This window comes from Pan paniscus, chromosome 14 (genome assembly GCF_029289425.2).
Source record: "Pan paniscus chromosome 14, NHGRI_mPanPan1-v2.0_pri, whole genome shotgun sequence".
In the NCBI taxonomy this organism is placed as follows: domain Eukaryota; kingdom Metazoa; phylum Chordata; class Mammalia; order Primates; family Hominidae; genus Pan; species Pan paniscus.
In genome coordinates this window covers 61,439,015-61,466,219 of record NC_073263.2, presented here as the reverse complement: position 1 = coordinate 61,466,219, position 27,205 = coordinate 61,439,015, and the positions used below count along the sequence as shown (strand labels likewise).

Here is a 27,205-nt window from a genome sequence, read left to right as displayed (position 1 = left end):
TATTGTTCTAATAGATCTTCACATCTTCACATCTTATTGTTCCAATTTCAACCGAGATTCATTATGAGCAAGCCTTAACATTGACTTTTCTGTATTCTTCTATAGAGAGCCTAACTCAGTGATTTGGGAGTGAGTGAGTGAGTGAATGAATGAACGAAATAGATTAAGATTTTCTTTATCATGACACGGAAGCCCTCAGAGGAGCTCCATATTGAGAACTATTACATTTCCAGTTGCTATTATTGTTCTAACAGGGCTTTCTTGGTCCTGTGTGTCTGTGTTCGTCCTTCCCCAGGAAATGGAGTGTGGTACAGTAACAGTGGTCTAGAAGCAGGAAGCCGATTTCTTGTCTTGAATCTACCACTAGGTAGCTGTGTGCCTTGGAGAAATCAATTCTCCAGGCCTTAGTTACATATCTATAAAATAAGAGTTCTTGGTAGCTTAACATTCTACGATTCTTTGAAACTGCTGATCTTCGTTGACATTAAGAAATAAACTGCCAAAATAAACTTTTTTTAAAAACCAGAAAGCCCATTTTGTTCAGACTCGATAGAAGAGGAAATGTGCTAACGGTGTTAAATTGATCATATGTCTTTTCTCATAAGAGAACGAGATTATTACATCGGCACAGTTAAAAGTAGATGCAACAAATGCTTATATATATATGGAAAAATATGCAAGAATATTTTAGTAATATTGATAGCAAAGATTTATAAACAACTTAAATGCTCATTAATAAGGAAAATAGCTAAATTATTATATGTAGCCAAATTATGGTACCAGGTGATATGCTATGAAGCTGTTAAAACAAATGTTGTTGATGTAGACATATGAACATGGAAAACTACACTGGGTTTATTGCTTTGTGAAACAAGTAAAATGCAAAATAATGTATATGGTATGAACTCATTTAATTAAGGAAAAAAACCCTTCAATTGTATATTTGTATACATGTGTATACATCTTTTTTGTTTATGTACACCCTTATACACTTATATGTGTAGCCTTTCAGAAGGCTACCAGCAGTAGCTTTTGTTAACAATAACTATCATTTCAATAGTTTCCTTTGGGGAATATTTGTATTAATGTGTGGGGAAACTTTACTTTTTAAAAATCGTACTTCTATATTGTTTGAATTGTTTCACAATGAACTTTAAAAAGTCAATATCTTTTCCTGGGGGACAAATCTAGAATAATATGGCAATTAGCTGGAATGGCATGTTTAGATTTTTTTGAAATCCTTATATATTTTGATGTGTATTAACTAGAAAATAAAAAGGCAACTTTGCCTTAGTCAATATAAATGAATCTAAAAAAATTGTTGCAAGATCTGTGAGTCATTTGTTTTATTTTTAAAGTTACAGCTTAGAAATTACCTTAGCTTTTCAAAGTGAAAGAAATTTTTGTCAAGTATATTACATACACAGGGTTACATTAATTCAATAAACTCCATTCAGAAAGCAATATATTTAATAGTTAATTATTCCAAATGGTGCCTGTGATCAAAAGGGACACTCATTTGTAATGAAGGAAATCTGTATAATGGTTATCCTGAAGAATATTTGCTCAAATTTGAGGATGGAAGTAATTGATGAAGTGAAAAATCATATATATCTTCTTCAGGCTTAGAAGGAGCAGCTTGTGAAAAGCTGAGAAATCATTATGAGTATTTGAGAAACTAAGCCAAAAGAGCTAAGTATGAGGATAAGATGTTAAATTTGATAATTTGAGATAAGGTATTACATAGGTCAATAGAAATACGTGTTTTATATGTTACAATCCCTTTGGGCCTTTGCATGTACATATTGGGAAGAAATAGGTTTTTTTTTTGCCATCCTTCTTGCTGCCTTATTCTTTGAAATATGAAATATGATATTTGCTGCTAGTATAGATTTTTTTTCCTAATTGAGTTGCAGGGGATTTTATATCCAATGAGAATTTTTCAGTTGTTACTTGAAAAATCTAGTGCAACGTAGTAAATATTTTTTGAAAATATGTCCGCTGACTCTTTTAGTGCTTTTACATCTCCCATTAACCACTTACAAAGCAAGATATTGTCACAAGCACACTTGTCTAAACATACTATGCACTATTTTTGTCTCTAGCGCTTGCCTCATATTGGTAGAGGCTTCTGTGAGACGGTCTTCCTGTGGAGGTCCAGACAGGAAGCTGGCCACAAATACCCTCTGCTCTGGGGGTCTCTAATATCTCTTTAGTTATTTAGTTTAGTTATTCTTTGGAGTTACTCCCCAGGTGGCTCTCCTTCAGCCTTGCACCATGAGGGAGGAGGAAGAGAGCACACCCTCCAGAGGTGTATATGAATTCTGATCTTGTCCTTCTGATCCCCTGCGAGTTCTCTCTTGGCTCAGGAAGGGCTTTTGTGTCTTCCCTATGTCTGACACTCTGTCCTTTTCTCATGTGCTGCATCCTTCCTAGCCACTCCTTATAGTAGGGCCCTGTTCTCAGTTTTATATAGTTAAAGGAATGTTTTGTGACTGCATTAATTTTTTTTCCTGTAAGTAACCAGCTTTTGCAATTGAACCACATAGCTTTCAAGACTATTGTCTCACTGTAGATATTAACAGAAATCTAATTTTATACTCAGTGCTCAGGAATGACCTCTTATTCTAGGGTTTATCTTTTCTCCCCAGAGGAAATAAATGCCATTGATCCTGAAATGGCAAGGCTATTGGACAAATTTCAGGAAAGAAAAATATTAATCTCCAGTCATCATCTCCAATTATTATCTGGCTCCACTTTCTCTGCAGGGTAGAATGAATCTTAGTCATTCTGCTTTTAATTTCATTTAGTTCTTCTGTCATCACATTTGCAGTTTCTACTGATGGGCTAGATAGGCTTTGAATGGCCAGGATGGCATCAGCACAAGAATGAGAGTCCAGAGCCCTCATTTTCATTTGCCAGGCCCTTAGCCTCTTATGGGTTAGTTTTCTTATTGGAAATAATGGTTTCTTATTGGAGATTTTTTTTAATTAGATGATATTCCACTGTCCATTAGATAATATCCCGCTGTCCATTTTAATTGGGAAAAAAAGGATTTGAGTCTTACAGAAATTCAAGAAATTATATGAAATACAGATTTGATGTTTCCAACATGAAGTAAAATAAGCATATGAATATGATTTATTCAAACATTTTAGAGATTAGAAATTTTGACATGAGCCAGAGAGTCCCAATTAATAGGTGTTCCTGGATGTCAGAGGTATTCTGTTTAGTATTGTTCTGTTCTGCGTTGGCTTGTTGGTGTATGTCTTTTGAACAAAAACTTTTACTTTCTGACATTTTCATGAAGCATTTAAAGATAGTTTTTAATTAGTTAGGTTGGGGAGTTTACAGTAAGGGATATTTCAGTTCTTGTAAAGATTCTTCTTCACTAAGATGTTAATTCTTCTCTGCCCAAGTGTCAGGTGGCCAAACATAATTGTAAAGTAATTGAGTTTAAAGTGAGATTTCTAATACAATTTAAGCCACTGCATTCCCATTAACGAAAGGTTACCTCGCTCCCCATTTCACAATGCAGCTCTGTTAAGTACGTTCTTTTTAATAGCAGATTTGGTTGTTACACTGAAGGTAAGATTGTTTAGGGGAGTGGGGGCAGGCTCGAAAACATTGGGAGATTTTCATTTTATAAGTAGCCTAACTTTAAATATGGACATTGGCAAGGGGATGAAAGTATTGCTTATTTTATATTCTTTGGAGTTTTTGTTGGGGCTTGAAGGATTATAAACCATCCAGGGATTTTTGAATCCTGACTTGGCTTAGCTCTCCATTTTTCCTGTGGGATTCCTTAGTGATACACACACACACACACACACACACACACACACACACACGCCTCATTCTCCCTGTAGATACATATACATATGTATTGTTTAACTAGAAAATAAAAGGTGACTTTGCCTTAGTCAATATAAGTCAATATGTATATATAGGGATCCACAACAAACCTAGATAAGGAGCCATTTCATTGTTAACTTGGCTTTTGTCTGAATATTCCAAATACATCTCCCTGGTCTCTGGTCCTGGGTAAATGGTTTGAGGCTTCTAAGCATAAGGATGGCTTGGGTTTTCTTTCCAGAATCTAATTCTATACATTATCCATGTGCCACCTGTCTTTATGCGACAAAGAACAAGAAGCTGAAGAGAGTCAGTTTCTGTGTAGGAAAAGATGAAGATCTTCCTTTCATGTAAAAGTCTGCCCTGGCTTTATCACTATGCACCTTTAATGACGGAGTAATTGATATGGGCTACTATAAGCTTAGAAATCTGAAAGCTGGGTATTCAAGGAAATAGAAATGCGATTAGGTTCTTGAAACACTGAATTGCCCAAGAATGAAATTCTTTGTACAATTTGGAGAGGTAATCTGGGTGAGAGGTAGAAGAGAAATAGTTATTTTGTAACAGCATTATCTATATCATTATATAAGTAGTCAAACCAATGTATAAGTTTGAGGTGTGCAGTGAATAAGGACCAACTCTGCCTTCGAACACCTCTTGGGAAAGAATGTATACGTTTTAAATGATCCCAGTTTGGTCTGATTAATTTTACAGCCACTTAGATTTTTGTTCTTCATTTGACAAAGCAAAATATTAACTACATCATTCCTACATAAATTTTCAAATCAAGAGGTCAAATTAAAATGAGTGATTTGAAATCAAGCCTCATAAAGAAATTTTTTCTATTTTTAAATGTTGTGGTTAAGTATACATAACAAAATTTTACCGTTTTAACCATGTTTAACTGTACAGTTCTGTGGCATTAGCAACACTAACGTTGTGCATCCATCAGTACCATCCGTCTTTAGAACTTATCTTCTCCAGCTGATACTCTGTACCCATTAAACACTAACTCCCCATTCTCTACTCTCTCAGGAAGATTATTTTTAAAAATATCATTTTCTAATCACAATATAAAATGAATCCTGCTAGTCTTCCTTTAACCTCACCTCCTTATACTACTAGGGAAGTGTATATGGAACATTTGGGTTGCAGTTAGATGGTACAGTGGAAAAGAGGTCTGTATGTGAGCTGGGCATTTTATTATTATTATTATTTTTTTTCAAAACAAGGTCTGCCTCTGTTGCCCAGGCTAGAATGCAGTGGCATGATCTTAGCTCACTGCAGCCTCAAACTCCTGGGCACAAGTGATCCTCCCACTTCATCCTCCTGAGTAGCTAGCACTACAGGTACATACCACTATGCCCAGCTAATTTTTACGTTTTTTGTGGAGATGAGTACTCATTTTGTTGCCCAGGCTGGTCTTGAAATCCTGGCCTCAAGCAATACTCCAGCCTTGGCCTCCCAAAGTGCTGAGATTATAGGCCTGTGCCACTGCAAGCCGGGTGTTATAAATAGCTATATAGGATGTACACAACACAAGCTCCAGCCGGAAGGTAAGATAACATAGAACTACAAATTTTAACAGCCCAGATTAATAAAAATTCCAAATTCAGGAGATTGTGGGGACAGAAACTAGCACAGAATAGTTTATTCTAGAACACAGATCAGGCAAATAATGGAACTCCAATTAGCTAGACCAATTGGAGACCAGAATGATCTGGAATGCTAACTGGGGCATTATTCTTAGAGCACAGAGAAATAAAGATTTAATAACTGAGAAACTGGGCAAGTGACTTGAATTCCCAACTGAGCTATCAAAAACAAGAACGTAAAAGCAGAGAGAGAGAGAGAGAGGATAACTACGTATCAGAAAGTCTAGATAATAAAAGTTGAGTTCAGTTGAACAAATACCTAGGTATTGTCTCTACCTTCTCCTCCTCTTTTCTACCCTGGCACACCCACACCCCATTCCCCACACAATAAAGCATTTTCTTTCTTTTTTTGCTTCCCCTCCCCTCCCCTGCCTCCCCACCTCCCAAAACAAGATCACAAAATTATAGGCATGCTGTCATCAAATATAGAAGTAAGTTTATTGTAAAATTCTACTACTTAAGCTTGACCATTTTGCTATCAGTCAATTCTTTTTCAGTATTTTGGAATAATGGTCATTTTTGTGTCAGATCACTTCTCTTCTATCAAGTTTTGGATAATCACTCTGGCTGTTTTGATGATTGTGTTCTGTTTTCCCCAGGAATACACCAGGATGGTCTGCCTATGATTTAATGTGGCATTGCTTTTTATCTGTTTGTTAATATAATGTATTGTTACTTCTTCTAGTCTCAAGTTGCTTAGCATTGTGTGTACAAATACTAGTAAGCTGGTTTATCAACTCTTTCCATTCGACACCATGCTAGAGATCCTGAATTACCTGTGTTATCATTTGGATTTAGTTCTTCTAAATTAGGAATGTACACTGAGTTCTCACTCATGACTTTTCTCCTCTCTTGTACTTTCTTTTGTATATGTCTTCGTATGTCATACATTAACTTTCAGAGTTGGTTTTGTAATTTATTCTAGCAGAGATATATTTCTACCATCAGAGAACATATGAGAGAATGTTATACGTAAAAATAGTGGAAAAATTATTATTATTATGTTTTTTTTTTTGAGATGGAGTCTTGCTCTGTTGCCCAGGCTGGAGTGCAGTGGTGCAATCTCAGCTCACTGCAAGCTCTGCCTCCCGGTTTCAAGCCATTCTCCTGCTTCAGCCTCCCGAGTAGCTGCGACAACAGGAACCCGCCACCACGCCCAGCTAATTTTTTGTATTTTTAGTAGAGATGGGGTTTCACCATGTTAGCCAGGATGGTCTCGATCTCCTGACCTCATGATCCGCCCACCTCAGCCTCCCAAAGTGCTGGGATTATAGGCGTGAGCCGCCGTGCCCAGCTGGACAAATTATTTTTTATGAATATACATGTATGATTCCATGACTGGGAAACACCAACATTCAAGAAGAATTCACAGGGGCCAGATACTAGAAGTATTTCTTATGGTGGTGAGATTTTGAGGACACATAAAAATTTATGGATGTTTTCTGGAGAAGTTGTGATGAGCCAAGAGAGATGATGTTAGAACAGGATTCAGTTTTCCTTCAGTCGGGTTTTGAACTCTCTTTCCTGATATCTTTTACTTTCTTCTCTCAGTCCTTAGATCTATTCAGTCAGAGCTCATCTCAAATTGTAATGAACCCAGTTAACACTAAGATATATGTGATAAATAGGCTTAACTTTTCAGGATTATTTTTCTCCCTAATCCACAGCTTGTGAATTTAAAAAGTTGTTTCATCTGTGATTTTGAATGGTGTTAATATTTTATTTGATTTGAACACTTGTTTTTCTGCTAGTTAAATCTTTGGTTATGAGGGGGTGATTATACCCAAGGAGACCTCAATAAAATGGTTCTTTTTGTAGGGGTCGTACTTTTGAGATGAGCAAAGTTGCTAATTATTATAATTTAGAAGGTCCTTGGATATTAAGCAGTTTTTATGAAATATTTTGATTTTTAATTTCATATAGGATTAAAGAGGTAGGGGAAGCATTCTTTAGGTAGCCTTTGTAAAAATCGTTATTGTTTTGAGGTATGTACTTTAAGTTTTTTAACAAGGTATTTCCCGATACTTTAACAGTTCTTTTGTACATATGACTATGGCTAAAAAAAATCTAGATATACCCATAATGAAGGGTTTATTAAGTAGTGAGATTCTTATTCCTGTCCATGTAGGACTTGACTTGCAGAAAAAAGACCTTCAAGACTGTTTGTTTTGTGACATTGTCTGCTAAAACAGAATGTCACAGAAAGAGAAATACACATTTATCTGCTACATTTTTTATGATTGCTACAGTTGAAATAATCTGTTTCACAAAATTTTATTTAGGGCTTCAGCTACTCTTCCTATATATTATATAATTCTTAGCCTTGAATTGTCAAACAGACTTCTTTTTGCTAGTAAAATATCCTGATTAGTTATGGCAGTCATATATTAGTATTTGAATAGAAAAATAGCCTATCTGTTTCTCCACTGATTATTTTCTATGTAGTTAGGTACACACCCATTTATTTATGTGCCTAGAAATATTAAAACTTGGTTTGGGAAGCCAGATATGACTAAAGTGATTTATACAATGTGATTTTCAATACCAAAGCATTTACTTCGATATTTTCCCAACGGTCTATTGCCATCTCATAAAAACATTCCAAATTTTTTGACTTTTTTTCCTATGTATTCTGTATCATTTGCTTTTGAGCTACCTAAACCTTCTTTGAAACCATATTGTCCTATTAACCACCAATATTGTTAACTCTCAGAAATTTAGTTTTTTTCTCAGTCGTTTGCCTATTCTCCATTTCTGACCTTTAAGTTTAAGATTATCAAGTGTATTCCATTCTACTATATTGCTGAATAACTGAACCCTATCCAAAGCAAAGTTACCCACTACTTGAGAGGTAGTGATAGGCGCATTCTTGACTTTTCCTTTGGAACCAGAGTCATCCTTCTGTATTTGCAGGGGATTATTTCCAGGAACCCAACAGATACTAAAATCCACACATACTCAAGTCCTAAAGTTGGTTCTGCCCAGCCTGCAGTTGACCTTCCATATCCACAGGCTTTGCTTCTTGAGAATACTGTAGTTTCAGTCTGTGTTTGGTTGCAAATGGGAGTCTGTCAATATGGAAAACTGACTACATTTATTGAAAAATACCTGCATATAAGTGTACCTGTGCAGTGCAAGCACGTGTTGTTCAAGAGTCAACTGTGTAGTTATTTCCCAAAGCTTTAAATCCTGTTTATTGTGTTCTGGAGACTAAACATTTCTCTTCCCTCCCTCAGGCCTATTCAGTTTCCACTAACTGTCCTGGTGAACATGTACAGCAAGGGAAAATTTGGATCCAAGTGTAAATGCAAAGTGTGGGGAGTTATCCTTTCTAATGTGCTTGGTTGCAGACTGCTTTCCTCATGCAAATTCCATGTCCCAGAGGATGCTCTAGGCTTGCTGTGTGGTGGTCAGTTCCTGGTCTCAGGTCTGCTCATAGCCAAGCCTTGTGCCACCTTCAGCATGTAGCTTATATTCTCTGTGCTTAGGTTTCCTGATTTATAGAATGAGGTGGTTAAAGTCCATACTGAAGGGCCGTTCTGGTTCAAAAATTTGTATCTTTCAAATTTTGATACTCTTTATCAGCCTCTTAGAATCTCATGAGTTAGAAGGCAAAGAAAAATAACAGCCATTATGCAAGTAATTCATAGATATCTCCCCATTTGAAGACTGTTAGGGACTGGTGTTTTTCATTTTCTAGGTAAATTATTTTGCTTACTTAATTTTTTTAGTTGAGTTGAATTTATTATCTTCTCTCTGTGTCATAGAGAAGAATGCTTGCTTATTTATTCAGATATACTTATTTTCATACTCTTAAGGCTAGTGTAATTACAGTCTATTTAAAAAGGTAATTTATTATAAACATTAACATGTAAAATTTAATAATATCTATGCTAAAGGCATACCAGAAAAAAACTTAAAAGGCTTAATATTTTAAGTGCATATTGTCATAAGATACATTTAACCAGGGAGCACCAACAAAAGCAGAGTAAACACTTATTAGTAACATTTACTGATTTAAAATACTCAGTTATAGAAAGAGAAAACTGGTTTTTATTACCTTTTATGCCTATACTGACTACTAAAACATTTAAAACTGCATATTCTGAGGTGTTTTTTCTTTTGCAATGGTGAAATAATGTATGATAACATTTATATGAAATCTTACTCCTAAAAAGCTATATTTTTAATCAATCTGATTAGTACATAATGGAAAATGAACTGGAATAATGTGTATAACCATGTGACATGGAATTATGATTTTTAAATGGAAAATTTAGTATGAAAGAAAGGATTTTGAAATGATATTCTTTATATAATTTTGCTACTATTTTTGAAACTTTGAAAATAGAAAAAGAATGAAGAGAAAATGTAATTAAAAGAGACTTTTTCAGTTCATGGCTCTTGGCAACATAGAAACTTTTGTCATCTTTGACTTCATTCTGACATAAAACCCTTATAAAATGCGGCATATGCTGTGTTAGTGATCAGAACAGTTTTTGAACGGTATTAATCTTCTCTTGGAAAAATGGAGCCTTACACAGCATCTCTAGGAAGTAAGATTAAACACAAAACTCTAATGGCAACAAAGCTAGATCACAAGTATAGATGGCACTAATAATCTGACTTTATGATTCAGAGTTTCATGTTATATTTGAGAAAATCTAGTCTTTCAGAGTAAGTGTATTTTGTACTGGCTTTGGAAGAGTAGCTCCACCGATTCATGGGTTTGAGCCTGAAGTGTGCTTTACTCTTGAATGCTAAATTGTGTTTATGGACTCTGATCGTACTCTTCTTTGTCACCACAGGGGGAGGGTTACATGAAGTTATTTATCATCTCATTTAATTTTCACAACTACTCGTAGAGGGCCAGTATCCCTATATCATAGGTGAGCAATCACAGCCATAATGAGGTTTAGCTACTAGCATGTGGCAGGCTGGGATGTAGAACCTGTTGTCAGGATTCCAGGCCTGAGTTCCCAGACAGAGGACCCTGCCCTTCCTCCAGGCATGCTAGTATTTTACCAGAGGTATTGCCAGCATGGCTAGCAGAAATAGTATTTTGTACAAAAACTTCATTCTCACTAAATGTCCTCCTTTATTCTCATTTGTTTTTAATTCATCCTTATTGTTGCCAACATTTATGTGCGGCTTTATCAGTGGTCTTTGCATAAAACATTTTTGCTGGTTTGCCACTGATGCAGCCCTGATTGCATTAAAAAATAAAAAACAAACAAAACTTTTGTTATCTCTCAATATGAAAGATTTTTCCAAATCAATCTTTTTGTATAATAGACTCATTATCTGGCTTCATATCAACAAAAAAGTATTTCTCTTTTGGTTTTAAAATTTCTGTTGTTTTCTCTCTTAGGCAGTTCTGCTTCTTTGTATCCCTTTGTCCATATTCTCACTATCTAAGTTCCATTGATCCTTTGTCCCAACAATCCTATGACTATATGATAGCAGTGAAGATGGTAGAAGAGGATTACCTTACTGGGTATATACTCACCATCCTGAGTATGCTGATACATTAAATTAAGTGAGTCTAATTTGTCATTTTTATTTTCAAAAGGTAGAATTGGTTAAATTTTGTTAGTGTCTTATTTGGAGGTTGAAGTGGTGAAGGTTGCTTGTATTTGTTTTTTTTTAAACCGTGACACCTAACATACTTCATAGATAGTGAAAAGAATATTGGAGTCCAAGTCAGGTGGTCATCATTCTTTTATCAGATTTATTGCTTAAAATTACCCTAAGCATTATTTTTCCTTATTGTGATGATGATGATGACAATGATAGTAGTAGTAGTATTAGGATGACTATAATGAGAATTATGTAAGAAACGGAAACAGAAAACATTCAGTGCAGTACTTAATAGGGGTTCAGTAAATGTAATTTAAAATTTATGGTTACTTGTGTCTTTGACGTTTTTCTTTAGGTAGACTACGAAATGTTTCAGAATGTAAAAGGATACTGATAATGATGAGAAAAGTAAACATTTTAAAAAGTTACAGTCTGCTCTTAAGAATAAAGACAAGAAAATAAAGTGTATACATTTTCTGAGAAGTTGAGGATTGCTATTTGGTCAGGTTAAGGAAGGGAATCCTACTAACTTTTTTATTAGCCTTCATCTGAAAATTTTAACTAATACAACAAGACCAGAAACAAGGTTTAAATTCTGGGAATAAGGAGATGAAAGTGTTGTTATATGGTACCTGGAAAACCTGTGACAGTTAGTGGAGTAGTTACTAGGATTGATACCTGTATCATCATTCCCATTTTCTCTTCTCCACATCTGTATGTCCAGGTGCCTCTTGTACATGACTATGTGGATATACAAGAGCTTCTGTAACTGAACATGTTTTAAACTGGACTAGTCCAAACCTGTTCCTCAATTGTTGCTGAATTAAATAAACATCACCATCGTTTATCTAAATAAACGTCATCATTATCATCTATCTGATTGCTTAAGCCTGAGTATCCTCTTTATTCTCTTTTACTCTGCCGATTTATACATACATACACACAAGTGACCACATGTATGTCCATCCAAAAGATATTTGTTGAGCACCTGATGTGTTCCAGGCTTTAATCCTGGTGCTAAGAATATAGTGACAATCAAAGTTTCTGCCTCTAAGGATCTTATCTTCTAATGGAGGAAGAGGGACAATATCAAATTTATGATATGTAAGGAGTAAGTGCTTTGAAGGAGAAAAAAGGCAGAGCAATGGTGATAGAGAACACCAGGTGAAGAGTTTGCTTTCTATATAAGGCAGTAAGGGAAGGCTTTGCCATTAAGTTTTTAACAGGATTCATTTGCTGCACTGTAGTGGAGAGACTACAGCTAGTCAAGCCTGAAGGCAAGGAGACTAGTTAGAAACCAGTTGTGGTCCAGGTGAAAAAAGATGTTGGCCACAAAAAGAGAAATTGTAGCCAGGGCAATGGTGAGGAGTGATTACTTTAGTGAATATTTTGGAGTTAGAATCGACTAGATTCACTGATGGATTGGATATTATCGTGAGGGGAATAGTAGCAAAATTCAAGCGTTTGACTTGAAAATAGCAAAAAGAACATTCCCATTTTTTAAGCTGAAGAAAATAGTTGGGAGAGCAGATATGGAGGTAGGCACGTATATGTCAGGAGTTTGCTTTTGGGCATGTTAAGTACAGGTGCTCATTAGACATCCAAATAAAGATGTTGAGAGGGAGCAGTTGGTTATTCAAGTCTGGAGTTCAAGAGACAAATTTGGGCTGGATCAATAATTAGTCTGTTTCCAACTATAGAATCAACTTTTGGAACTCATCCACACTCTCCTTCCCTGTTGTTATTGCCCTTGGTGAAGGTACCATTTACTTTCGTTTGGATTACTGTAACTTCCTTCAGTCTTGCCCTTCTATTGTAATTTTTGCCATTCTTCTAATCCACCTTCTTTAGCCTGAGTTTTTCCTAAAATATAGTTATCCTGATGTCTCATGTGCTTAAATCTTCAGTGACTCCTCATTAGTGTGAGAATAAAGTCCAAATGTCTTAGCCTGGCTTAAAATATCTTATGTGATCTGGTACCTGACTCATTTCTGGTGTCATTTATTTCTGTTTAATATTTTCTGTTCTTATTATCTTCAAGTCTTTCAGTGCCTTTAGAGTTTTTGCATCTTTACACCTTCAAATACTATTCTTCTATTGTTGTGTCTTTCCCACATACCCCCACCTTCTTACCTGGCTGACTCATTTTTCCTTTCAAGCTTTGCTTAGGTATTTATCCCAAAAGGATTATTTTTGACAAGCATAGTTAGGGTGCTCTTCTTTATTCTTGTGTAGTTTTCACTATAACATCACTAATACATCCATGTATTATAATTGTCATTTATTTTATAGTCACTTCTATTAGACCTTAAATTCTTTGAGGCAAGGAATTTCTCTATCTTGTCTAGCATTGTATCTTTGTTGCCTAACACAGTCTCTTTTTAGTTGCTTAATAATTTTTTTATCTGAATGAAAGACAAAATAAGTAAAATCCTGATTATAAAACATGTATACAAAATTAGGCAAAGTTTCTACACAATACCTAGGAGTATAAATGTCCTTTGGATACCTAACACTTAACATAAAATATACAGGTCATGTATGAAGAACACTGTGCTAAGTTGAATAATTATAAACACATGCCATGTTTATGATAAGGAAGTTCAGAAATTGTCAAGATATTAAATCTCTCAGAATATATTTGCAATTACCTTGCAATTCAAATACAGTTCAAATGGATTTTATTTTTAGACCTTTTGGATTGCTCTAAAGTTCATGTGGAGAAATAAATGAGGGCCGGGCGTGGTGGCTCACACCTGTAATCCCAACACTTTGGGAGGCTGAGGCCGGTGAATCACTTGAGGTCAGGAGTTTGAGACTAACCTGGTCAACATGGTGAAACCCTGTCTCTACTAAAAAAAAAAATATATATACAAAAATTAGCTGGGCATAATGGCATGAGCCTGTAAATCCCAGCTACTCAGGAGGCCGAGGCAGGAGAATTGCTTGAACCTGGGAGGCGGAGGTTGCAGTGAGCCGAGATCACACCGCTGCACTCTGGCCTGGGCGATAGAGCAAGACTCTATCTCAAAAAAAAAAAAAAAAAGAACAAAATTTAGATATGGAGAAAAATAATTTGAACAGCCAATGAATAAAATGTATCATAAATCTATAGTACTTAAGACAGGGTGAGAGCAGTGTTAACAGTAGCACAGAGAATAATGTAGCAGAACTAGTAGCCCAGAAAAATAGAAATAACGTATCTAGACACTAAGTATATGATCAAAGTGTAACTTAAATCAGTTGAGAAAGATGGTTAATTATATAAAATGACACAGAAATATCAAATGTTTTGAAGAATGGAAAATTTGATTCTTACCTCATGCTATGTACCAAAATATATAATTGTAATATACAGGTTGACTATCCCTTATCTGAAATGCTTTGGACCAGAAGTGTTTTGTATTTTAGATTTTGGAATGTTTGCATAATACTTACTGGTTGAGCACCTCTAATCCAAATCTCTCTAATCTGAAATGCTCCAATGAACATTTCCTTTGAACATAACCTTTGAGTGTCATCTTGATACTCAAAGTTTCAGATTTTGGAGCATTTCAGATTTTGAACTTTACCTTTAGTGATTTACGTATCTACCAAAACACATTGCTACACTCTTCTTTCTTATCAAGTTCCCAATTTTGTCCAATAGCGACCTCGCCACCTCCAGTGTGGGACTGCCATACGATCACATGTGCCACCTGACTGTTACTGCCATTCCCCAAGTACAACCCCCAGGGGCCCAAGGACTAGTCTTCCTAGAACCTATGTTTGCTGCCCAGGGGATGAAGGACTGATGTGACTAGGGCCTGCTGGTATCCATATACATGCCACTTGGGCTCAAGGACAGACCCACCTTGGGTCTGGCTCTTCATCTTCATCACTATGAAAGTCATACCAAAGCCTCCACAAACAACTGCAGCCTAAGCCACTGAGGAAATCTCAGACACTGCTGATGATTATAGCTGAAGAAATCACACAGAGACTATGTGGCTGCTCCCACCCAAAACTCCAAACACTCTACTTAATCGATGCTGTAAATACATCTGCAGGAAAAAGTCTTAGCTTATTAAAGCTACTCTATAAAATTAGAAGTGATTATTACAGGAGGTGCACAGATATCACTATAGGGACACACAAAAAAATCTGAAAAAGAAAGGAAACATGATACCTCAAAGGAACATAGTAATTCTCCCATAACACACCCCAAATAAAAAGAAATTTATAAAAGACCTGAAAGGGAATTCAAAATAATGATCATAAGGAAACTCAGTGAAGCACAGAGAACACAAGTAGACAATGTAAAGAAATCAGGAAAACAATTGATTAGAATGAGAAATTCAACAGAGATAGATATTAAAAAAGAGCCAAATGGAAATTCTTGAATCAAATAATTCAATAAAGGAAATAAAAAGTATAATCAAGACCTTCATCAGTAGACTAGACAAGGAAAAGAAATAATTTCTGAGTTTGAAGATAGGTTTCTTGAAATAACCCAGACAAACCAAAAAAAGAAAAATAGAGAAAAAGATTTAAAAAGTCTGTGTGACATGTGGGATAAAATTAAGCAAATATATATTTGTGTTTTGGGATTACTGGAAGGAGAAGAGATGGGAAAAGGCATAGACAACCTATTTAATGAAATAATAGCTGAAAACTCTCTAAGTCTTGGGAAAGAAATAGACATCCAGATACACGAAGCTCAAAGATTCCCAAATAGATTCAACTCAAAAACTCTTCTGTGAGACATAATATATTCAAATTTTCAAAAGGCAAAGGCAAAGAGTGATTTATAAAAATAGCAGGAGAAAAGTGTCAAGTCACATATAAGAGAATACCCATCAGACCAACATCAATTTTTTTAGCAGAAAATTTACAGGCTAGGAGAGAATTGGATGATACATACAAAATACTTAAAGAAAATAACTGTCAGGTAAGAATGCTTTTCTCAGTATAGCTGTTCTTCAGAGATGAGGGAGAAATAGTCTTTCCCAGCCAATCAAACACTGAGGGAATTCATCACCGCTAGACTCCCTGCTTAAGGGAGTCGTATATCTGGAAGCAAAAGAAAGCTGTATCTACCACTGTTAAAACACATAAAAGTAAAAAGCTCCCTATAGAGCAGACACACAAATGAGAAAGGATGCAAATATTGTTATTACAGAAAACCACCAAACTACAAAGATAAACAGAGAGGAAGAGAGAAACAAAGGATATACAAAACAATTAGAAAATGATCAACAAAATGACAGAAGTAAGTGCTAACCCATTAATGACCTTGATTATAAGTAGTGTAAATTCTCTAATTGAAAGTTATGTACTGGCTGAATGGATTAAAAAAATGGGATGCAAATATATGCTGTCTACAATAACTCACTTCACCTGTAAAGATAAACAGTGACTGAAAGCAAAGGGATTGAAAAAATGTAATGTATGTAAATGAAAAGTGAAAGTGTGCAGGGATAAGCTATACTTGTATCAGTCAAAACAGACTTTGTCAAAAAAAGATAAAAAGAGACAAGATCATTATATAATGATAAAGGGACCAATTCACATGAGAATATAACAGTTTTAAATGTGTGAATGCCCAGCGCCAGAACACCCAGATTTTTAAAGCAGATATTATTATATCTACAAGGAGAGAGACACTCCAATATAGTTGTAGTTGGAGAATTTAACTTTCAGCATTTGTCAGACCATCTAGGGAGAAAATTGTCAAAGAACTGTCAATCTGAAACTGCACTGTAGACCAAATGAATCTAATAGACATTTACAGAACATAGCATCCAGTAGGTGCACAACACCCATCTTCTCTTCAGCTCATGGAACACTCTCCAGAATAGACCATATGTTAGGCCAGAAAACAAGTCTCAACAACTTTTAAAAAATCAAAATTATATTAAGTATCTTTGTAGCTCACAATGGAGTAACACTAGAAATCAACAACAGGAACTTTGGGAACTTTACAAATAATATGGAAATTATACAACTTGCTTCTCTAATGTCCAGTTAGACAATTAGTCTCAATGTCCAATATGTCATGAAGAAATTAAGAAAATAAAAAATATTTCTGAAATGAGTTAAAGTAGAAACAAAATATACCAAAACCTTTAGAATATAGCACAAACACTACTAGGAGGGAAGTTTGTAGCAAAAAAATGCCTACATAAAAAAATAGATTTCAAATCAAGAACTTAGTGATGTATTTCAAGGAACTAGGAAAACAACAAACCAAACCCAAAGTTAGTAGAAGGAAAGAAATAATAAAGTTCAGAGCAGAACTAAATGAAACAGATAAAAACAGAAGACACATTGCTGGGTGAGGTGGCTCACACCTGTAATCTCAGCACTTTGGGAGGCAGAGGTGGGAGGATCACTTGAAGGCAGGAGTTCAAGATGAGCCTGGGCAATATAGTGGGGCTCTGTCTCTATGAAAAATAAAAAGAAATTAGCTGAATGTGGTGGCACACATCTGTAGTCCCAGCTACACGGGAGGCTGAGGTGGGAGGATCAATTGAGCCTGAGAAGTCAAGGTTGCGGTGAGCTGTGATTATGCTGCTGCACTCCAGCCTGGGTAACAGAGCGAGACCCTGTCTCAAAACAAACAAAAAACAAACAATATGAGATTAAACAAATGAAAAGTTGTTTTTTTTAAATTAAATTGATAAACCATTAGAAGAAAAAGAGAAAACCCAAATGAATAAAATCAAAATCAAAAAAGGAGATATTACAACTGATACCACAGAAATAAAAAGGATTGTTAGAGGCTAATTATGAACAAATGTTTGCCAACACGTTGGAAAACCTAGAAGAAATGAAGAAATTTCTGGACACGTAGCTACCAAGATTAAATCAGAAAGAATAGGAAACCTGAGCAGACCAATAATGAGTAAGGAAGTTGATCAGTCTTCCAACAAGACTGGATGGCTTCACTGTTGAATTCTACCAAGGTTTTAAGGAAGAACTAACACCAATTCCTTTCAAACTATTCCAAAAATATGAAGAAGAGAGAATTCTTCCTAACTCATGCTACAAGGCCAGCTTTACACTAATACCAAGACAAGACAAGGACCCAACATAAAAAGAAAACTTAGACCAACATTCCTGATGAATTTAGATGCAGAAATCCTCAACAAAATAGTAGCAAAACAAATCCAATAGTACATCAAGAAGATAATACAGTATGATCAAATGGGATTTATTTCAAGGATGCATAGATGATTCAACATTCACAATCAATAAAATGTATTCTGTTAATTTTTCATAAGCTATGGTTTTAAATAAGAATGGTATTGTATATTAGACATAAAATGACTGTGTTTTAGTTAGCATTTTTAGAGCTAGCTTCATAATCCAATTAAAAACTATAATCCAATTAATATACTTGCAACTTGAGTGCAGGTGTTTTAATTTTTATAACTGTATCCTGTATGCTATTCAAATGAGCTAATTGTAGTTATTCTTATACCCATTGGTATTGGTTTCCATAGTATACATAAGTTTTATTTTTGTTTTTCCTGTTAAACCTTCAAATATTTACTTTCCATAGTTTCTCTGGCATAAAAGCTCCCAGTTTCTATCTTCAACAGTTCAGGTCTTGGGATATCTATCGTTTTATTTGTTTTTATAACTTTTATTTAGAAGAGTTACATCCTTTTTAGCTTATTTAATGATAAAAAGTTCACTTTTTCCACTTTTGTATTTGAATGAATTACTGCCCCTAACATGGATCTATCTTGGTTTTACAGAGAGAAGAGAAGAGGAAGATATTGAAGAGAAGAAATCGATTAAGAAAAAAATTAAAGAACTTAAGTTTTTAGATTCTAAAATTGCCCAGAACCTTTGTAAGTATCATATTCCAATACCATTCAAAGACAGTGGAAATATTTCTTTAAATGATTTCATTTTCTTTAAGACCGATTATTCATTATTTGCTATTTTCATTTTGTTATTATATGCATGATAAATTCACAGATAACTCTCCTTTAGGTAAATTATGGGATTAAATGCTTCAAAAGATAAGTGCATATTAGAAAATACAAATAAGAAGAGGTTTTAAAATGAAATTCTACCTTTCATAACTGAAAAAAAAAACTGCTCTTTAAAGTCCCTTTTTTAAAGTATAAAAATAAAGACTTAAGGAATTTAGGTAATGACATCATATTTTGAAAAAAATTGATAGTGTATTGCTTCTTTTATAACTCTGAACCTCTAATATTTGTGATACTTGATCACACATAAAGGAGTTTATAATATTAACGGAAATAAGGATGGTGAGTAAAGTGAATTCAGTTATCCCATCTGAGCAGTTCAAAGCCTTTCCTCAAAAGTTCTGAGTAGAAATATTTTAGATTTAATTACTGTTACAGGAGCTAAATACTCAGTATTAAATTATCTTCTTGACCAAATTACTGTGAGAGAAGAAGGCAAATAGTTTTGCTCTTAACTCATTTCTAACTACTCTAAATGCATCAAAGGTAGTTATGCTTAGAGATGATATACTATGGTCTGTATATATCACTTTCTGATGGTGCAAGAGGGATATGAATAATGGGGAGAATCTAGAGTGATGAAGAATTAACATGGTTTTTAGTCTCCCTCAATTATTACATGCCTCAACTGAGCTTTTAGCAAGTATTGGAATAAAACAGTTCTTCAGCGAGAGGATAAAGATCCATGCTACTGATTAAAGAGGGAGTTATGTTAGAGGCAATATATTCAAATGGTAGAGTTGGCATTCCTTTTATGAAAATTTCAGAACCTCCTCTCCTTCGTAATCACTTTGATCTAAACCCATCTCTTTTCTACAATGCAGGCCTGCCAAGATCCCCATGGATAGTATGGCAGCATTGGTGTATTGTCTAGTATTCAATTCTCTATTTCTGGGCACTGCTGATTGCACATCTCTGCCCCTGTCAAGTTAGGAGTCACCAAGTGACATGCTTGGACCAGTGAAGATGGGAGTGGAGTTAATGTCACTTTTTGGGGTGGAAGCATTTCATTGGTGGTTGAAGAAGCTCCCCCTGGCACCCAGAATGGCATTCAGAGTGGTGTCCATCATCCTGATATAGGGATCATAATTAATAATTAACAGAAACTGGTGTGATGAACATACGGTCTTCATGAGAAATAATTTGTGTGTGTTTGCTTAGACTACAGAGATTTTGTTTGTGTTTTTTGTTTTTTGCATGATGTACATATTTTAGGGAATTTCCCTCCCAAAAGAACTTTGTCTCGGTTCAAAGCACTGTGTTTTGAACTATGTCAGATAATGTCAAAAAGTTCCGTATCTGTAATGTAAAAGAGATGATTTTATTTTGAAAAATGTTCATGACCTGCATTACAAATTACTAGTGTTGATTCTAAATAGTCTTGTAATAGTTCCCGAAGAAATATAATGTTTAATAGAATTCTTTCTGAATGGGTCAGCTGTGGTAAGTTAGCCTAAATGTCCATCTCATAGTTAAATAACTTTTTGAACATGGTTATTTATTTATGTATTACAGAACATGTTCTACATGGGATTTCAAATTTAATTAAAACAGCTAATAAATACTGATTACCTTTGTTTACTAGTTCTGTATTTGGCCCTTTAATCTTCACTACAACCCCACCAGGTGGGTATTAGCATTGACAGTATAGGTAGGGAATCTGGTGGGTGTAGCAGTTAAGTGATTTCAATAAGACTGCTCATTTTGAAAATATTTTAATGTTTATATAGTTTAATGTATATCTGTTCCTTTTTACAGAAAACAGAATAACATTTTTATGGAGAAAGATCCTGTTTGCCTTGTTTAATTTAGCTAGAGTATATATATCTTATTCATTTAATTGAGAAACATGTTTTAAAGTGTAAGATGAAAAGATACAGAATTTATACCATGTCATATTATGATGTAATCCATTTTAAGATTATTCTTGTCCTCTCTGATGGTAGCAGGCATTATGATTTAAGCTTTAAAAAGCTGTAGCAGCCTATGATCTTTATTGTAATTATAGTTTTTTGTCATGAAATTTAGAGTTTTGAGAGTCTGAATTCTGAGATGAGTCTTAGAACTGTTTTGGAATGAGATAAATTGAAATAAAACAGTGGTCAGTAGTAGAATACTGATACTAAAATTGAAAGGTTCATTTCTAAAGTTCATTGAAGAGAATATTATGGATGTGTACTAGATTAGAACTTTGGAGAAAGAATCTAAAAGTCACTCATTTATCTACTTGTCTATTTAAAAGTGGTTTTGGTTTCCTATATTTTTGAGTTCATAAAGGTTTCCAGACACTCTAGGATCAAGAGAAGGCTTAGGAGTTTTATAAGTTTCATTTGTTTATGATTTTTTATATTTAAGGTTGTTTTCTGCAAGCAAGTACAGCTTAACTTATTTCTGCCTATTTTTTTTCTCTTGCCTAATTGCCCTGGCTAGGACTTCAAGTAATATGTTGAATAGAAGTGGTGAAAGTGGAGATCCTTATCTTCTTCCAGATTTTATAGGAAAAGCTTTCAACTTTTTTCTGTTTGTTATGATGATAGCTGTATGTTTGTCATATATAACACGTATATTTATTGTGTTGTGACACATTTCTTCTATACCTAATTTGTTAAAATTCTTTATCATAAAAGAATGATGAATTCTGTCAAATTATTTTTCTATCTATTGAAATGATTATATGGTTTTGTCTTCCATACTGTTAATAGGGTGTGTCACATTTACTGATTTGCATGTTTTGAACCATCCTTGCATCTCTGGAATGAATCCCATTTAATCATGGTGAATGATCTTTTTCATGTATTGAATTCATTTTGTTGAGAATTTTTGCTTCAGGGTTATTGACAAGTAGCTTTCCTTTGTTGCATTCTTGCAGGTTTTGGTTTCAGGGGAATGCCAGCCTTGTGGAGTGAGTTTGGCAGTATTCTCTACTCTTTGATTTTTTTTGAATAGTTTGATAAGAATTGGTAATAGTTTTTACTTACATGTTTGATAGAATTAAGCAGCAAATATATTAGATCCTCAGCTTTTCTTTGGTGGGAAACTACTTATTACTAATTTCAGTTTCCTTACTGGTTATTGGTTTATTCAGGTATTGTATTGTTTTACAATTCAATCTTGGTAAGTTATAAGTTTCTAGGATTTTATCCATTTTTTTTCTAGGTTATCCAATTTATTGATGTATAAGAAATTATTCAAAATAGTCTCATATAATTCTTTTTTTATTTTTGTGGTGTCAGTTGTAATATCTTTTCATTTGTGACTATATTTATTTGAGTTTTCTTAGTCTAAATAAACATTTGATTATTTTATTTTTTCCAAAAATGAAATTTTTGGTTGTTTTTTCTTTCTTTCTTTTTTTTTTTTTTTTGGTATTTTCTAGTCTCCATTTCATTTATTTCTGCTTGGATCTTTAATATTTTCTTGCTTCTACTAATTTTGGGTTGAGTTTGTCTTGTTTTTCTAATTCCTCCAGGTTCAATGTTAGGTTGTTTGAGATTTTTTTTTTTTTTTTAGTGTAGACATTTATTTCTGTAAACTTCTCACTTAGATCTGCTTTTGCTATATCCCATATATTTTGGTATGTTGTGTTTCCCTTTTCAATTTTCTAAATACATTTTTATATTGAAGACTTTTAATTTCTTCATTGACCCATTGGTTATTTAGAAGCATGTTGTTTAGTTTTCATGCATTTGAAAAGTTTTTGAATTTTCTTCTGTACTGATTTCTAGTTTTATTCCGTTGTGGTCAGAAAATATACTTGATATGATTCTAGTCTCCTTAAATTTGTTAAGACTTGTTTTGTGGCATAACATATGATCTGTCCTGGAGAATGTTCCATGTGCAGTTGAGAGAAGGATGTTTATTCTGATTTTGTTATATGAAATGTTCTGTAAATATCTGTTAGGTCCTTTTGGCCTAGAGTTCATTTTCTAGTTCATGTTTGTTGATTTTCTGTCTAGATGACTGTTTTATTGCTGAAAATGAGGCATTGAAGTCTCCTAATATTATTGTATTGCAATGTATGTCTCCCTGTAGATCTATTTGCTTTGTATATTTAGATGCTTTGGTATTGGATACAAATTATATATATATACACACACACACACACACACATGCATATACACATATATATGTTTACAAGTGTTACATCCTTTTGCTGAATTGATCACTTTATTATGTAATATCCTTCTTTGTCTCCTTTTACAGTTTTGGGTTTAAAGTATATTTTATCTGATGTAAATATAGCTACTCCTGTTCTTTATCGGTTTTCATGTGCATGGCATATCTTTTTCTATCTTTACACTTGGTTTATATGTGTCTTTACGGGTGAAGTTAGTCTTCAATAGTCAGCATATAGTTGTAGTTTTGTTTTGTTTTCATTCAGCCACTCTGTCTTTTAATTTGAGAATTCAGTCCATTTAGATGCTAGATAATTATTGATAGTGAAGGACTTATAACTACCGTTTTGTTGATTGTTTTCTAGTTGTTTTGTAGATCCTTTTTACTTTCTTCCTCTATTACAGTTTTCCTTTCTGGATAAGTGATTATTCTCTAATAGCATGTTTTGATTTTTTTGCTTTTAATTTGTAGTACATTTAGTATAGATTTTTGCTTTGTGGTTATGAGGCTAACTAAAAGATTTTTTACAGTTAAAACAATTTATTTGAAACTGATAAACTTGATCACTTATAAAAAATAAAACTACATATTAATTTTACTCTTTCCTTGAATTTAGAATTTTTGATGTCACAACTCACATCTTTCCATATTGAATATTCCTTAACAATTTATTGTAGTTACTATTAATTTTAATAGTTTTGTCCTCTATTCTCCCTTTTAAAGATACAAGTGATTTACATACCACCATTACGTTATTAGAATATTCAGAATTTGACTAGGTACTTACTTTTACTGGTGAGTTATACTTTCAGATACTTTTATGTTTCTCATTATCATCCTTTTCTTTCAACTGGCAGAATTTCATTTAGCAATTTTTATAAGACAGGGCTGTTGATTGTGAACTTCCTTAGCTTCTGTTTGTCTGGGAAACTATCTCTCCTTGATTTCTGAAAAATAAATTTTGATGGTACAGTATTCTTAGAAGTTGTTTTTCTTCAGCACTTTGAATATGTCATCATATTTTCTCCTGGCATGTAAGGTTTCTGTTGAGAAGTCTGCTGTTAGGTATACTGGAACTCTCTTGTATGCTATTTTATTATTTTCTCATGTTGCTTTCTGGATCCCCTCTTTGTCTTTGATCTTTGACAGTTTGATTATAATGTCATGGTGTAATATTGGATTCAATCATACTAGAAACCTTTTACCTTCCTGTATCTGGATATTTATATCTTTTTGCAGGTTTGGAAAGTTTTCTGCTATTACTTTTTAAAATAAGTTTTCTACAATGTTATCTACTCTCTCAAACCTCAATGACACGTTTTTGCTCTTTAATGTTGTCCCATAAATTTCACGTTTTCTTCATTCCTTTTCATTCATTTTTCTTATTCTCTTACAGTATATTTTTAAATAAACTGTCTTTAAGTTTACAGATTTTTTTCTTCTGCTTGATCACTTCTACAGTTGATGCTCTCTACTGAATTTCTCATTTTGTACCTTGTATATTTTAGTATTTCTGTTTAATTTTTAGAAACTATTTTCTTTGTTAAAAAATACTGATTTTTTTTTTTTTGTATTTTCTTGAAGTTCACTGAACTTTCTTAAACCACAGCTTTGAATTCCTTGCCAGATAGTTCATACATGTCCATCTCTAGTGTACATCACTGGCAGCTGATTTTGTCCCTTTGGTGATGTCATGTTTCCCTGATTGTCTTTTTGCATTGTGGTCAAGTGTTGCTGTCTGCATGTTGAAGAAGTAGATATTTATTCCATTCTTCTCAGTGTGACTTTATTTTAGGTCATCTTTCAACAGTAAGTCTGTCTAGGGTTTTTGAGTAGACCATCTGGTATGGGTTGCTGTTGTTGGTGCAGTGTTAGGGAGTGCCCTAAGCCTAAAAGTGCTTTGGGTGGTGCAGCCCAGGCTGGAAATTTTTGGCTCCCACAGCTGGCCCAGCATCAGGCTTACTTTCGTGGTTCTTAATGTTGTTGCAGTCCTGGGTGGTTCCTGAAGCCCATGGCTTCTGTTGCCTGTTTGCCACTGAGTATTTTCTGTAAACGAAGGTCGCTGCAGTCATCTGTCAGTGATATAGGCCAGAACTCGAGTCTTTTCTCAAAGGACCGTTAGATTCCTGTCTGGTACCAGTGTCAGTCTAGATGCTTAGATTGCAGATACCTGTCAGGAATCAGAGTCCGTGAGCATTTTATACTGGTAGATTTGTCGTTAGCGACAAAGGGAAATTTCTATGTTCACTTCTCTCTCTTTTTTTCAAATGGACAGTATCTCTCTCTCTCTCTTTTTTTTTTTTCCTGTGCTGCCTGACGTTGGCGGATGGATTGATACGGGTGATGTAAAACATTCTTTACATAATCAATGTATCTTTTTTAGTATTAGTCTATAGCAGGTACTGTGATTTTTCACTTGTTTTCTCTCTTTTGAAGGTATTTTCTTTCACATGTGGCTAGTTCAAATTCATGTTTCTGTGAGGGTGGAGAATTACTGGAGAGCCCTACTTCACCATCTTCAGTGATTATATTTTTTGCATGTTCTATTGTCTACTACGGAGTTATCTTTTGTAATTTTATAAATCTCTACTTACTTTTTTTTTTTTTTTTTGAGACAGAGTCTTACTCTGTCGCCCAGGCTGGAGTGCAGTGGTGCAATCTTGGCTCACTGCAACCTCTGCCTCTTAGTTTCAAGCGATACTCCTGCCTCAGCCTCCCGAGTAGCTGGGACTACAGGCACATGCCACCATACCTGGCTAATTTTTTGTATTTTTAGTAGAGGTGGAGTTTCCCCATGTTAGCTAAGATGGTCTCGATCTGCTGACCTCGTGATCCGCCTGCCTCTGCCTCCCAAAGTGCTGGGATTACAGGCGTGAGCCACCGTGCCTGGCCAAATCTCTATTTACTCTTATACCATTTACATATTTCATCTTGTTCTTAGGATATTAAGGATTATAGACATCTGTGAGTTTTATTGTAATGATTTCATATTTAAGACTTCTTGGGTTCAGAACTGTGTGTGTTGGTGATATGAATACAGATGATGCCCTTGTTAATCTGTAGGTGATACATGATATTCTCACAAATCAGGAATACAACCTCAATACAGAAAAGAAGCAGATCCTGTTTCCTGAGTTTTATAAAAAATAGTCATCCTTTGATATCAGAGGGATTGGTTCCAGGACCCCTGAGGAATACCAAAATCCACAGATGCTCAAGTTCCTTATATTCTGCTTTTATATCCATGGTTTCTGTATCTTTAGATTCAACCTACTGTGGATTGAATTTGATCCACAGTTGGTCAGATTTGTGAATGTGGAACCCACAGATATGAGGTGCTGAACATAGTTTCTTTATCTAGAAATACACATACCAGATGACATAGAAATTCATTAAATAAAAAGAAAAATAATAGGCTATTGATTTGCAGGTGCTGAGTATGGTTAAGAAGTGACATCTTGAATGTAAAAACATAATAGTACAATAAGGGGTGAAGTAGCAAAAGCATTGTATCTGTTGCTGTGAAAATATCCTTCTACTTCAATAACTTTTGAGAAAATCATTATAATAGTTGATATAAGAGCCATCAAGAAAGATGTAAATAATGTTTAGAATTCTCAGTAATAACATATTATATTATCTAGTACATTTGGATAATTTTCAGTGAGAATTTGTTTTCTAAAACTGGATATTTTAAGCTTTGGTTACATGTGAAGGTTTCTCTAGCATACTGTTTACAATGTTTCTGAAGAGGGAAGTGCTACTATTACTTGTAAAAGTGTTAATGTACTGCTTAGCAGTTTTCTTAAAATACTTTTTCCTGAACTCTTTCCTAAGGCTAGAAGAGATACAAGCAAATAATACATATGCTTAGACAAATATTACATGCACATACTGTGGTTTTCTCATTATTTTCATTACAATGTGATGTTTTTATAGTGTACCTTATTTCATTTTTTGTTATCACATGAAAATTGACATCATTCCTATGGTAGATAAATAACTGAGCAT

General features: G+C 34.3%; 1 protein-coding gene across 2 annotated transcripts in view; it reads left to right on the top strand.

The window, feature by feature from the left end:
* Positions 1-27,205, top strand: part of DIAPH3 (diaphanous related formin 3) — a 489,712-nt gene that overhangs the window by 214,910 nt on the left and 247,597 nt on the right. For both annotated transcript variants that reach the window (XM_003825324.5, XM_055096829.2), the window contains one exon: positions 18,836-18,931. In XM_003825324.5, coding sequence (XP_003825372.4) covers positions 18,836-18,931 — 96 coding nt within the window. The remainder of the gene's footprint in view (positions 1-18,835; positions 18,932-27,205) is intronic.